The sequence below is a fragment of the Nanorana parkeri genome, unplaced genomic scaffold (genome assembly GCF_000935625.1).
Source record: "Nanorana parkeri isolate BGI_ZX_2015 unplaced genomic scaffold, ASM93562v1 scaffold719, whole genome shotgun sequence".
Taxonomy (NCBI): domain Eukaryota; kingdom Metazoa; phylum Chordata; class Amphibia; order Anura; family Dicroglossidae; genus Nanorana; species Nanorana parkeri.
The window spans coordinates 291810-307013 of record NW_017306987.1 but is presented as its reverse complement, the minus strand read 5'-3'; the positions used below and the strand labels follow the sequence as shown (position 1 = coordinate 307013).

Sequence of the window (15204 nt, the reverse complement as noted above, 5' to 3'; positions counted from 1 at the left end):
CACGTAGATAGGTAGGAGGAGAACCATGAGAGAGCAGGGAGGGAAGGATTGAAAATGTGAGTAAAAGACTGTAGGATAGAGCAAGAGGGTGAAAGAAGTAGTGGTGAGGGAACAGGGTCCAGGGGGCAAGTGGTGAGGTGGGTGACAGAGAAAAGCTTTGTAACCTCCTCTGTGGTGACTGGGTCAAAAGAGGAAAGTAACAGGTGTGATGGTGGGTCTGGTACATGAATAGGGGAAGGTGACTGCACAGTGGCAATCTGATCCCGAATTGTATCTATTTTGTTTTTTAAATGGATGGCAATGTCCTGGGCAGTGAGTGAGTTAGTGGGTGGTGGTGGTGGGGGACATATTATTTTGGAGATGTTACAAAGTGGAAGGCGGCAGGATTTGGATAGTGATAGGATGTGTGGACAAAAGGTGAGGTCCGACGAGTCAAGGATGACACCTAGGACCTTGGCAAGGGGGACGGGTTGAATAGTTGCGTTATCAATCTCAAGGAAAAATTTGGGAGAGGTGTGGGGGTTTTGGGGGGGAGAGAATATCATGAGCTCAGTTTTTGAAAGGTTGAGTTTAAGAAGTGTTGGGACATGCAAGGACACTGAGGGGGTGAGTTGTAGAGTAGAAATATATATTTGAGTGTCTTCAGCATAGAGATGGTATTGGAAGCACAAGTGAGGTTATCAACTGATCAAGGGAGGAGGTATAGATAGAGAAGAGAAAGGGTTCAAGGACAGAGTCTTGGGGAACCCCTACAGGAAGAGGATGGGAGCAGTTAGATTTGTAGGTGACACTAAAGGAGCACGTAGATAGGTAGGAGGAGAACCATGAGAGAGCAGGGAGGGAAGGATTGAAAATGTGAGTAAAAGACTGTAGGATAGAGCAAGAGGGTGAAAGAAGTAGTGGTGAGGGAACAGGGTCCAGGGGGCAAGTGGTGAGGTGGGTGACAGAGAAAAGCTTTGTAACCTCCTCTGTGGTGACTGGGTCAAAAGAGGAAAGTAACAGGTGTGATGGTGGGTCTGGTACATGAATAGGGGAAGGTGACTGCACAGTGGCAATCTGATCCCGAATTGTATCTATTTTGTTTTTTAAATGGATGGCAATGTCCTGGGCAGTGAGTGAGTTAGTGGGTGGTGGTGGTGGGGGACATAGTAGAGAGTTAAAAGTAGAAAAGAGTTGACGAGTTTTGGATGAGAGTGTGTTAATGAGAGTGACAAAATAAGTCTGTTTGGCAGCACGGAGGAAGGAATTATATTTTAGTAGGGCAGCTTTATACCAGGTGAAGTCTTGCAGAGATCTAGTTTACTGCCACAGTTGCTCAAGAGCGCGGCTATGTCTTTTAAGATGTCTGGTTTCTTCTGTTTGCAATGGTTGTAGTGGATGTGGCCTAAGTCTGCGTGTAGTGACTGGAGCCAAGGTGTCTAGGGAGAATGAGAGCGAGCTGTTGATGGCAGAATTAGCCAGGTCAGGTCAGGACAGGGGTGAGATTTTGTCTTAGAGGTATTCAGTAGCAGAGTAGAAAAGAGAAGGGTTGAACTGGCGAAGATTTCTCCAGGTGATAGTGTGCCATGTAGGGGGAATCAGGGTTGGGGGCAGGGTGAGTGTGAAACGGACAAGGTTCTGGTCTGAGAGGGGAAAATGAGTATTGGAGAGGTTGCAAGGAGTGCATAGGTGAGATAAAAAAAGATCTAGTATGTTACTAGAGTGAGTGGGGAGTATGGGTTCTTTGTGTTAGATCAAAAGAAGAGGTTAGGTTGAGAAGTTGAGTGGAAGCTGGGGTGTTAATGTTAGTAGCAATGTTAAAGTCACCAAGAATGATAGTGGGTATTTCTGAGGAGAGAAAGTATGGTAGCCAGGCAGATAACTCATCCAAAAAGTGAGATACCGGTCAAGGAGGCCCATATATTACAGCAATCCTCAGAGAAATTGGAGAAAATAGGCGAATACAGTGAGGGGTATTTATCAGAACTGGAGCAGACAGAATCTAGAGCAATTGTCCATTGCAACCAATCAGCTTCTCTCTTTCATTTTTAAACCTTACCTGAATAAACTGAATAGAGTAGCTAATTGGTTACTATGGGCAACTGCTCCAGATTCTGTCTGCTCCAGCTTTAATAAATTCCCCCCAGTGGGTTTCAAAAGAAGGGAGGGAGGTGAAGGCAGAACATGAAAGCTGCATTGTGGGGATATGAGGATTCCCACTCCACCTCCTTTCTGTCCACTGGGTCTGAGTGAGTGCGTCCAGTGGAGGCCACCATTGGAGAGGGCGGCATGGGAGGCACGAGTTGGATTCCTGAAACCAGGTTTCAGTAATGTCAAGCAAGTTAAAGGAGAACTATGGGGTCAGGGTTTTTTCCCATAGTTCTCCGAAGGGTAACGGGAGGACACAAACTAGCGTCCTCCTGTCACCCTAAGCTCAGTATACCGCGAGCTACAGCTTGCGGTATGCTGAGACGCCGCAGCTGATCCCGACATCGATATCCGCCCAGCTGTGTGAGTGACAGCTGGCTCTGCCTATCTAGAGGCAGAGCCAGCTGTACAGAGTGCTTCTCCCCATTCAGAAACTCATGAATGAACAGGGCGTGATGTAAACATCCTGTTCATTCATAACTGGGGACACATAGTACTATGTGTCCCCAGTTATTTACAAACACTGGAGTGATCAGCTGATCGCTCCAGTGTTTGTCCTGCACAGGGGACCGATACATATCACTGATATGTACCGGCTCTCTGCCGCTCGGCCACGCACACGGGGGCCCAACTTCTCCTCTGGATCCCCCCTGCTCTCCCGGACAGAGGCAGTGGGGGATCTGATGAGAAGTGAAAGAGCACTTCAGCCGCGGGGGGGAGTGGACGGAGCCGCTGTCACAGAACTAAGGACAAGCGTTGAGGGGAGAGAGAGGCGCCGGCTGTCAGTTCCTGGCCGAGGGTCTCTCTCTCTCCTCACCACTCGGCATTAGTTCTGTCTGTGACAGCGGCTCCGTCCTCCGCCGCCGGCTGCAGCGGTTCCTTCACTTCTTCTCGGATCCCCGCTGCATACAGATGGGGAGAGCAGCAGGGATCCAGAGAAGCCCCACCGGCGGGGGGAGAGGACATCGCAATCTACCAGTGATCTCTACGCGATCACTGGTAGATCGCGATCGACCTTGTGGGCACCCCTGTTCTAGTCTATTCTACAACACTGCGAGATTGTAGATGATTGTTCTATTCTCTTCTACAACACTATGAGATGCCTTCACACTTGGTATCTTCTGTGTTTGGATGAGATTATTTACCATTTCAAGCTTGGCACCAAGCTATGATGGCAGCCATCTTATCCAAGCACTGGAGAGGTTAATGTAATTTACGAATGGCAGACCGGCAATTAGCTCTGTGTATAGAAATTAGCTTGCCTATGGGGTCGGCTCTTACTGGGCCAATAGTTCTGGGATCACTTTGGACCCCCCAGAGCTTGAATTATATAATAAGAGGCTTAATTAGGTAAATTACATTTTTGTAGCCACTGAGGCTGTCACTGGGCTGATGTATCATCATATGACCTTGTACAAGGAAATAATTACTATGTGTGATTAATTGTGTTACCTTCGAACTTAGCGAAGGCTTCTTCTCCGACTAGTGTTGTGTGCGTCATTGTGCTGCGGTATGTGCCAGCTTATAAAGGAATTAGGGGAGAAATATATCTTTTCAGAATGGCCTTGAACCTTGGCCTGTCAATATGCGTCCAGAATGTTCTCTGGTTCTAGCTTTGTTCTCTGTAGTGTTAAGTGAGGAAGTTTGGTGAGGATAATGCCAAGTCCACAAGCACTCTAAAAGGGCCTGCGAGTTTCCAATGTAAGCACAAGAGCAGCGTTTGCGTGATAACATTAGCATGTCACTAATTGCGCATTTGTTGTCACTTTAAGAACATGTCCTTGAAATATCCTAAAACATATAAATGTATAGGATTCACTGCAATTCTCAAATAATATAAATATATTTTCTCTCTCTCTATCTATATATATATATATATATATATATCTTCCAGGAGGCACAGCCACTCTGGTGACTACTTTCCTCTGCTGCAATTAATAAGTACAACTTGGTCACTGACCTGTCCTCTTTCTGCTGACTGGGCAATCAAGGCATTGCACCACACTGATAAGCTTACCACTCTCCTCCTGTCAGCAAGGTACTGGTGTTACCACTGAGCAATGCAGACCAGCCTGGATGGCTTACAGAGCTGACCCTCCTTCTCACAGTCTGCTGTCCCTACTGTCCTGGGAATTGCAGGAAGCTGCTCTAGGATATATTTTACAAAAGCAGCATTGCTCCTCTTCTAATACAAGTTGTACATTACAGGAGCATGTCAATGCTTTCCCCATGTGGGAGGAGTGTAATGACATTACTGCTTTCTAGATATTTTTGCAGAAGTGAAGTGTTAAGCTAGTCACACATGGCTAGGTTTCTCTTGTTCAGCCCTCCATTGAGGAATCTGTACTTGCTATTACATTCAGACAGCCGACAACTGTGGCTGTCCGAATACCCGAACAGTGACTGTATCTGATTGGATGCATCATTGTTCAGCAAAAATTTTTTACCCGGCTCCATTGATTTTGTACAAAAAAAAGTTTGCCAAGCTGGATGGTGCCGAGAGGGCCACCCACATCTCGAATTCCTGCTAACAAGGCTGAAATTTGAGCGCGTATGGCCAGCTATTCGGTCTAAGCGCCTTCTGTTCTTCTGGACACATGGGGCAGTTTCTGTAGTAGTTGTTGTTGTTTTAATAGGGTCGGGTTAAGTTGTTATTTTTGTAGAACTGACAGCCCTACTCCTCCAAAATAAGTTATATTTTTGTGTTGCCAAGAGCTACATAGGCTCAGTGCAGAAATGTCCTTTGTGTTTGTCTCTTGCTGATGTTGACAGCTGCATCTGTGTGTACTAGCATAAAAATGTGTCTTTAATGCAAATGAAGATTTGGTGGTCTGAAACAATGGAAGTTTTATATATTTTCCCTACTAAAATCCAGTTTGGAATGCTGAAATGTCTGCAGTAAAAGGGTTAATCTTGTATTGCATGATGCATTCTCCCTCCAAGTACACCTTCCAGCAATGTGACTGTTTGCTCTGCCTGCTGGTGAGGGGCAGGAGTATGTACATGCTGGAGGGTGTGCGTACAGATTATTTGCTGCCTTGGTGTCTCTCCAGCAGCCTCGCTCTCTGGTTTTTTTCCCTTCCTCTCTCCCTAAAGTGATGTGCACACACAGCCTACGGAGGTGAGGCTGCCCCTTTAACACCAGTGTCACTATATAGCAGGTCACTGGCACCGTCTGCAGTTTCCACATGGCTGGATGCTGCTGCATGTGAAGCCTTGCTCCAGCAGGAGAGGATATTGTGGAGGGACTGCATATTCTAGGGACTGTGCGTGCCCACACTGACATCCCACTCTACACAGATCTCCAGGAAGATCCAAGGCATCCGTGAGTACCGCTTCCATCCTTCCAGGGGGCACAGGGCTGCCGAACAGGAGAGCCCTGTTCTGTTCAGTCTAAAGTAGGGGATTTAAAGGGTATCGTACAGATTTGTTTTCTGAGCTTACCTCTAATCTTCCTCCTTCATTATCTGGGGGGAAAAAATTAGTTTAACCCTTTGTATTGAATTTGTTACAAGCAATAATGAGCTGAGTTGGATTTATTTGGAATTAAGTAGAAGCACTTAGGAAGGGGTTAGGGTCACTCTATATAAATTGCTGTTATAGGAGGTCACCACCTCAAAAGCCAGGAGGGCACCCCTTACCGTTAGAATAGAGGTTTTATCTGCAACCAAGAAAAGGGTTCTTTACTGTAAAAGCGGCAGTGTGGAATTGTCTTCCACAAGGGATTTGGCCGGCATGAAAGGGAGCCCTAATGAAAAGGGGTAGTTAAAGTCTTTTCTAAAAAAGATCAGACCATAAAGGGTTAATCACATTAAAATATAAATATCTTACAATCTTCTCCATTTGGGATTTGTTTCCTCACAGCTATTAGGAAGAAATGTATTAAAGAAAATGAGACCATGCCGTCTGTAAGATTTTACCTTCCTCTGGATTAGCTTGAGAGAAGGTTTAACTCCACAGACATATGTTTGTTTTTTCTGCCTGTGATCAAGTTAGTGTTGTTCCTCTGTTCTCATCCTGTTAGGTTTCCCAGGTGGATGAGGTGTTATAAATTCACATACAATGTGAAAATGATTTTTTCCATCAAAAAAACAGCAACTTTGTAAATCGCAGAAATCGCAGCAGCTGGTGGCTTCTCTCTTGTGCCAGCGGTGGCAGGCTCTGGGCAGGTCTGAGTTAACAGACCTACTAAATCTTTTAAGAAAGGGACTTTTATTCAAGCGCAGCCCCGGCTCAGAGCTTCTTGCATGACTTGGCGGAGATCTGACTGAACATGAAGTGCTCGTCTCCAGAAAGGAGTCAGAACATTAATGGGCACTTTATCGCCATTGTTGGCTGCTCTTGCCGTATAATTCCATGTGCTAATGGTCCTGAGATGCTGTGAGTGTATCTTTTAACACTTCCCGGATATAATTCACTTTTACCTATCACAGCTGTTGCCTGGTGGAATTTAGCCTGCTCTTCTTTTATGGTTATTGCAGTCGTTGTTTTTCTTTAAGGCGTAGCAAAGCTTGTTATGAAATGATCTCAGCTTCTCCGACAGATCAGTGGCTTTTAACATGGACATTTCAGAGCCAGCAATTAGGAGCACTGTGTCCGTGTTGAGCTTTCTGTTGATATATTCCGTCATAGGTCGGTTTTGGTGCAACAGATTTTTTTTTAGCATGGCAGTAACATCACCTCTTGTATCATTGTTCTGTGATTATAAGAAGAGCCTTAAAGCTAAGGTTGGGGGACAGCTATAGATTTTTTCAGGTGTGTTAATATTTGGTATGCTGGGCCCTAAAAGATCAAATGTATTTCTTCCAAGGGTCCCTAATCTCTGACCTTCCCATAAATGTTAAGCAGATCCTCCCCATTCCCCACACCTAACCTAACCCATTATTCTTAACCTGTACCCCATCAATTAAATGTATTTTTGTGGTTGTGAATAGAGTAGGAAAGGATTAGAACCCCTTCTAGGTAGAATCACCCTATTTGTCCTTGTGACAATTGTCTCCGAGAGTGCAAATGGAGACACGTGTTTCAGTGATAACTCTATGAGGGGAATTACCTTCACTTTGGAAAGGTTTATTCTCACTTCCATATGTGTCTCTGGGAAAGGAAGTAAAGATAAATCTCCCCAGTGGGACATATGAAGCAAAAATCTGACAGGGGTTTTATCACCTCCCTACTATGAATTGAAACAAACATTCGGTCTATGCTTATATGTGAACCCCAACATTTAAAATGAACATTTAACCTGCAACCTACCACTTATACTTAAACCTGAATGCCAGAAAAACAACTAATACAGAATTGAAATACATATATCTAATTTTTTTAACCCATCAAAGGATTTGTAATTCTGACCATTCGGTCTTTAAGTATACACAGTCCTACCAGACAGCACAGCCAGGTCAGTGACCTAACCTTTCTCTACTGCAGTTGGTACAGCCTAGTCACCTCCCTGCCCCTCTCTGGGCAGTGAAGCAGTGGCAGCACCTTGATGTATAGCAGTACTGTATTCTTCTCTTTATTAAAGTGTATACATGTAGCACATCTGATTGGCTTTAATGCTGCCCCTCCCTACGTCTTCCAGTTTAGTTTCTGTTGGAATTACAGAAGGTACTTAAATTAGATGCATTTAAATTCAGTTTTGTTTTTTTAAATGTATAACTGCATGGCATCTTTTTTTTATATGTCTGGAGTTCATCTTTTTACCCTGACCCTTAATCCTTCCCGGCTGCGGTGGTCTCAGTATACCGCGAGCTACAGCTATACTGAGCTTTGGGTCACGGGAGGACGCTAGTTTATGTCCTCCCGTGAACCTTGATAGAACTGTGGGGAAAAACACTGACCCCATAGTTCTCCTTTTATGTATCTTAATTGTTTACAGAAATGTGTCTCCTTGGTGTATCACTCGGCTGTAGATCCTCAAATCATCTCTGAATTGGTGCCGACGCTGTCCTTGCTTCTGGAGGGTGGCTAGTTTTGTTCCCCATGGTCCCTGTGTATGTTGTAAAGTAGTTAGCGCTCCAAGCTCACTCCTGTGATGGACTACAATATCATGTTTAGTTTACTAATTTGTATTGAGATTGTAGTCCATCACGGGAGCAAGCTTGGAGCGGTAACTACTTTACAACATACACAGGGACCATGGGCAATAAAAGTAGCCACCCTCCAGAAGGAAGGACAGTGTCAGCACCAATTAAGAGATGATTTGAGAATCTACAGCCGAGTGATACACAAAAAGGATACATTTTTGATAATAGTGAAAGTACTTTGAATGCATTTTTAATATTTAACTGCTGACTTTAGTGTCAGTTTAAAACCACTTTTTTGGGTGGGTATGCGGAGGTGGGCGGTGCTGACGGGCAGGAAGATTCTGACCCATCACACACACTGTACAATTATCAGGAGACTGTTTTAACATTTCTTAACAAACGGAACACAGTAACTAATGAATGTGTCTGTGTTACATTCCTTTGCTTTTCTACCTACCCTGCCATTACCTGGGAGCTTTGGGTTCAATATGTCATTAGTCGAAATGACTTCCCACTGCTGTATTGTTGAGATGTGTAGCTCTACTTTCTTAAAGGATCAGTCAGCCTAAGTCCATTTTAGGTGTACATAGGCAATCTGAATCAGTCACTGGCATCTAATAGTGCTTGGGGATATTGGCGGTGACTATTTCAAACTCCACTAGATATTAGCAGATCTGGCCTATGCCACAGGCATGGTGCGGGTGCCAAATTTTCCCCATTCTCTGCTGTGCTTTACTGAGCTGATGTCCGTTATCCTGACACATGGACAGGGTAACATTCAGAACTCAGTATTCTAACCTGCTTTAAACTTGGAAGCCGTGGAATGAATGTACAGGAGGTTTTCCTTGTCTCATTTATTAAAGGGCCGGTCTACAAAAAATTACTAAATGTTTGTTATACATGGCGCCTGGTGGGCGGAGTCATCCCTACCATAATTCCAAACTATGTTTATGTCCACCTAGGGTGTTCCAACTCGTGTTACATTCTACATATTATTAACCACTTGAAGTCCGCGGTGTTAAACCCCCTTCCTGTCCAGGCCATTTTTCAGTATTTAGCGCTGACTTTAACTGACATTTATTCCGTCATCAACGCTGTACTGAAATGAATTTTATACCATTTTTTTGGGGACAGATAGAGCTTTCTTTTGGTGGTATTTAATCGCCACTGGGTTTTTTTTGTTTTACTATATTAAGGAAAAATTACAGAAAATTAAAAAAACAAAACAGTTTCCCCTATATTAAATTATAGAACATTTATTATTACCCAATTTTTGCGTAAAGTATAAAAGACGGGGTCACGTCGGGTAAAAAGACACCAAACATGTCAAGCCTTAAAATTGCGTGCAAAACCTCAAAAAAAAGTACAATACCCAAAATTGGTTATAGGCGACGCTTTAAAAGCTTTTACCGCTCATCAGTTTAGTGTTATCAGTGATTGATGTCCCTAAAATGATTGCTCTCACTCCGACGTTTGCGGCGATATGTAACATGTGTAGCACAATCGTCGTTTTCGTGCGCTGGTGCATCAAACACGTTTTTATGTTTATATTTGCGTAAACGTGGGGGTGGGGGACTTGTTATTGCAATCACAATAACAATCCCCCTATATAATAGCAAAGGCACACTGACAGGTCCTCTTTATGGAGACATTAGGGGTCTCTGAGACCCCTAATGTCACCTGGGGACCCCAAAAGAAGCTGAAGCCGAGATCGGCTTCATCAGCTTCTTCTCTCTGGCTATAGCAGCCAGAGGACTGACAGGTGAATGCAGCAGTGATATAATATACACATTACTTCCGCATTCACAGTATGGAGGGAGATCAGCAAGGAGGAAGATGCTGAGCTCCCTCCCATCTTACCTCCTGATGCCCTCCCGAGCCGCAGATGGGCTAGCGGATCCCGGGATTGAAGGTGACAGAAAAATTAAAAAGCCATCTAGTTACGGCAACCTGCCCATGTGAGTCTGCCGTCCGTCCGTTTTTTCAAAATGGGTGGACGGCAAGTGGTTAAAAACAATTCCAGCAAGGATGGTGGGAACCCCTTGCACAGAGATCTCAGGTGGTTTCATTCTGTAGCATCTACCAAACACTGAGATATCAGTTGAGGGTGGACTTGCCCTTTAGGCCCTAGAATTCTTCTTCAGGAACACATATCATGTAGAAGGGAGCAGCTGCTTTATAGAGGAACTTCATTCTAAACATAAAGGGGGGAATTTATTAAAACTGGAGCAGACCAAATCTGGAGCAGATTTGCACTGCAATCCATCAGCTTCTCTGTCTCATTTTCAAATCTTACCTGAGCAAACTAGAGAGATGCTGATTGGTTGCCATGGGCAACTGCTCCACATCCCGTCTCTCCAGTTTTGATAAATTTCCCCCGCTTCTAATGGCAGAACCACTTCTTCTGTCTTCAGTGAAAGCTGCTCGGGTCAGTCAGTCTGCAAATGAGGCAATCTCCCAAACGAAATCACAGAGTTAGTTGGAGACATGCTGTGTGTGCCCCACTCCAATTAGGACATTCCATGACTAATACAGTCAGAAAGTTAAGAAAGAAATAAACAGGAGCATTTCAGAACTGCTTATCTGTGATGTGCTGAGGTGGAGGAGGAATGGCCACATATGTCCTGTTTTGTTAAATTCCTCCACATCTGCAAATGGAGCACTTGAAGCATTGGGACACTAGATATTGTGTTTTCACAGAAAGGGTTCGGGTACAAGCAACAATACAACATAAAGGGGGCTGGTGGAAGCAAAAACTGCCTGCACAGAGAACCACACTGCAAGCCGCAATCAACTGCCAGGGGGCAGTGGTTTTGCTTTTATGACTGATGCAACTGTTTAAGGATAATTCAGGATTTTAGATTTTAGTACCACAAAAAAAAAAAAAATGTATTAAAAGTGTAACGGCGGTATTAATTGCAAGTTAAACAAATGTCCTTTTTTCTTCTTTTGCTGCTAAATATACCAGCTGCATCTGTCCTGGCCTGTGTTCAGGTATTGGGCAGTGGTAATGTTGCTTCGTTTGTGTCCCATTGATTCTGTGATGGCAGCAGGTGCAGGTCACAGAGTCTTCTGATAGCAGCTTAGATGCAGAAAATCGACAGGTTTAGTTGGGGAACCAAATTCAGCAAATTTAATATAATCAACTACAGGTTATGTAAACGCTGCCAAGGCCCAGCCCACAGCGAAAGCCAGGTTCTGAGAGTGTATGACAACAAAGGAGGAAAAACAATCTTATACAGTTCAGTCTTCAGCTTTCTTTATGCTAATTACCACCCAAACCCTCACCAAGCAGTAATGTTAATAGGTATATGCTATCTATTGTCCCTGGTTGAAAACTTTCAAGTCTTGCCACAGGGCAGCCACAGACTCTGCTTGTATGGGGCAGAACATTACACAATGTTAGCATTTCCTAGCTGGTAAAATAAGATGGCAGATAAGTGCAGCTTGAACACTGAGCTATTTATTATAATGGCCAGTGTCCGGGGCAGCATCAAACAGAGTTGTGACCTTTTACTTGTTTTCTTCTTCTGAATACCTCTAGATGTTTTTTCTCAATTCAACAAAAGATTAGTACAGGGAGCTTGTGATGCGCCTGCTTGTTATAGTTCAGGAATTATGGGGCCATCTCTCTTTTCTCTTTGGAGAGCTCTCTAGTTGAAAAGTAGCTTCTATAAAAAGGCGACATCAGGTGAGATGTGTAAATACGGCCATGCTTACGCAGTTCATTATTTTGCTGACCTGCCCAGCAGAGTTAGGGGTTATAGAAGACTTGCCACTTTGTACTTGATGGCATTACTAAACAGAGTCTAGTGAGTCATGTACTCTGATAAGTGTTGTGGCAAACACTGTCTACTAGCGAAAGAGGTATAAAATCTCAATGTGCAACCAGCACGGGGCTCTTGCTGTACTGGGACAGGCCACATCTACATAGAGCACACCAGGATTTTATAACGCCTTCTTGGGCAGTGGACTCAGACTTGGTTGTATGACACATCTCTTTTGTAATAACCTTTAGATAACCAAATGATCCTATACAATATGTAGGCACGTCACCATACATTTAGTGGGTAAGATGTACAATTTTCACGCGAGAAAGTAATCACTGTATGTTAAATGATCTTTCATACAACTAAGGAATTTTTCAGAAAAACTGATCATCTTTACATAATTGTGATAGCTACTTTTAGAGGTGGCAAGTCCTCTTAGGACTTCTTTTCTATTAGCTAATAAACGATACTCATAAAAAACCATTAGTGTGTGTGTGTGTGTGTGTGTGCGTGTGCCCAAGCAGTTTGATCAGCCAGCGCCACATGAAAATAGGAGAAATAGTGCCCCTAGTGGCCACATTCTTCGGGCAGTAGCAGAGTATTAGGCTTTGATAAGCAATAACTTGTGATGAGTCCATGCCTCTGTCACAGGGTTGACCTCATAGGTTAATAGTGGTCATCTGTCATAATTACGTCCATTCCAATAAACGTTATTGATGTTCAAAGATATCCTGTGGAAAGTCAGAGATAAACAGCTATCATCTGTGGATTGTTGTAAATAATTTATGAGTGGCAATGCAATCAGCGTTTGGCGACTCTAGCCTTGCATTAGAAGTAAAATGCACTTTACACTAGGGGTGCACCAAAATGAAAATTTCAAAACCGAAATGAAAAAAACAAATATCAGGCCGAAACTAAAAATGTGTTTTTATTATTTTTCAATTTTTTTTTACATTTTATTTTTTAGAAACTTTTTAATTTTTTATATTTAATTTTTATTTACTCATTTTTATTTTTTACTTTACTTTTAGGGGCTTCAGGAAAATATTAGAGGTCTAAACAGACCCCGATATTTCGCTTTTAAAATAGAAAAAGAGATTGAGGACTCTGTGTCCTCAATCTTTTTTTCTGCAGCTCCTGTTATAAATGAACAGGAATCCTCTATACTTGAGTGCTCCTGTTCATTCATATATTGAGGACAGAGTAGGTTTACTATAACCACAATCATGAATGTACAGGAAGTGATGTAGATTATTTCCCATTCATTCATAATTCAGGATACAGCAACAATACTATGTCCTCAATTATTTATAAACACTCAGCGATCACAGAGTCCCTGTACTAGCCCTCCATCCTGACAGCTGTCGCAGGAGGCTGGGCGGTGCGGGAGGAGAGCTCAGCCTCCTGTGACAGCACAGGCTGTCTCCGCCCACACCACTATGCCAATTTGTGACAGGAGGCTGAACGGTGCGGGGAGGAGAGAGGTCGGCCACTCACAGCTCTCTCCTCAGCAGCGCTCGGCCGTCTGTGACAGTTTCTCTCCTCCCTGCTGGGACACAGAGCAGTGCCCAGCAGGGAGGAGAGAGCAGGATGCACCGCTGTGTCGGCCAGAAAATTGCACTTTTGGCAATTTGCCAAAAGTGCCATTTTCGGCCGATATGTTTCTGCGGCCGATATATATCGGCGCATCCCTACTTTACACGCTTCAGCCCAGTTACTAAACAACTCCACATTGCTTTGTTTCCTATTGAAATAGTGGAGGAAGCGGAGACCTTAAGCAGAGCAGAGTATTTCAGGACAGGAGATTGAAGCTGGCCATACTGCAGATTGTTTTCGTTTAGCTCTCGATTCCCCCATGCAACCCCCTCAGACAAGAATATTTGTGAATGGTCAGCATGACTTGGACTAAATTTGAACAGTGTATGGCCATTTTGATAGGAAGGAGCCGAGTCATACAGCAGCAGAGATGATTTCAGGAAAATAGAGATAAGCTGGCCCTACACCTTAATATGTTTTCTCATTTAGTCCACAGGCTGAATGAGAGAAACGCTCAATTCCCCCAACCACACTAACCACTATGGATCTTTAGCCGCACACAGCTATTTGAAAAGTACAAGTTAAAGTGACCCTATCACCAGAGCATTCATTTCAACAAGAATCTTCCTGTATGTGCAGTAAACATATTGTGTGCATGTCATTTACCTGTAACAGCCTCCCTTATGTAGACAGCAAAAGCCCCTGAGACTGCTGCTGGGTGTCACTATCTTGAATGTGAGGTCAGCAGCCAAAGCAGACTCAGAGCTGAAACTTCAAATCCCATCATGCATCTGTCTCAGAGTCATGCTTATGGCTCTGTGTCTTGCAAAGCCTAATAGGATTTGTAGTTGCACTACAGCTGGAGGGCTGGTGTTTGCCTACCCCTGCTCTATACTATTCCCCTTTCCTTGGCAGATATATAAATGATTATGTAGGGAGGTAAAAGGGAAAGGCAGAGGAGCTGGGCCAGCACAGAGAGTAATTAGACACTTCCAAAGAGGAGGGGCATATGACGTGCAAGGAGGGAGGGGCTAAGCTATGGAATGGATAAGTCAATTTTTCTAGCAAGTTCAAAGGCAAGTGGGGAAAAAAGTGTATGGAAAGGAAAAACATAGCAAATAAGCATATAGAATACTTGATTTTTCTGTGCCTTTACCTTAATGGTTTAAGTTGGTGACAGGGTCCCTTTAAACAATATCAGGAAAGCTGCAATAGATGGACACCATGCTCAACGGTTTTAGACCATGTTTCTGCGTTTTGTACAGTACAGAGGAGAATGTCTTCATATTAAATCCTCTTCTGTCTCATTGTGTTCTGTATTCTTTCACAGGTCTACATTTCTCTCTCGGCATTACCAAGGTCACTGACTGCACGTTATCTTGTCCTTGCTGTCCTTTTTTCATCTTTGCGATTCACTGTTAATTATGCTTCCTGGTAATTATTATCCGTCACCCTGCAGACGCCACAATGCCCCGATTATTTCTAGGGCACCAGAGGTAGAACAGTGCACTGCTCATTCTCTGAACACTTCTACTTCCTTTCGGTATAAATGGAGAGCAGCAGATATGAAGATCTGTACTGAAAAAATATTTCCCATACACACAGCAATAGAATTGTTTTTAATGTCAAATTTCTCTGTATTAATATTTTGCATGTAACATACCGCCCCGTTCTTAAAAAGGACCCGCAAGTCAGAAAAGAAAAGCAAAACAAACGCAAGAAACAATCATACATATAATGTACAA

At 43.6% G+C, this 15204-nt stretch overlaps 1 protein-coding gene across 1 annotated transcript in view; it reads left to right on the top strand.

Annotated features, from left to right (window-relative positions):
- Window positions 1-15204, top strand: part of GPSM1 (G-protein signaling modulator 1) — a 187228-nt gene that overhangs the window by 138061 nt on the left and 33963 nt on the right. The window contains 1 exon segment of the mRNA XM_018564072.1: window positions 13438-13450. Coding sequence (XP_018419574.1) covers window positions 13438-13450 — 13 coding nt within the window.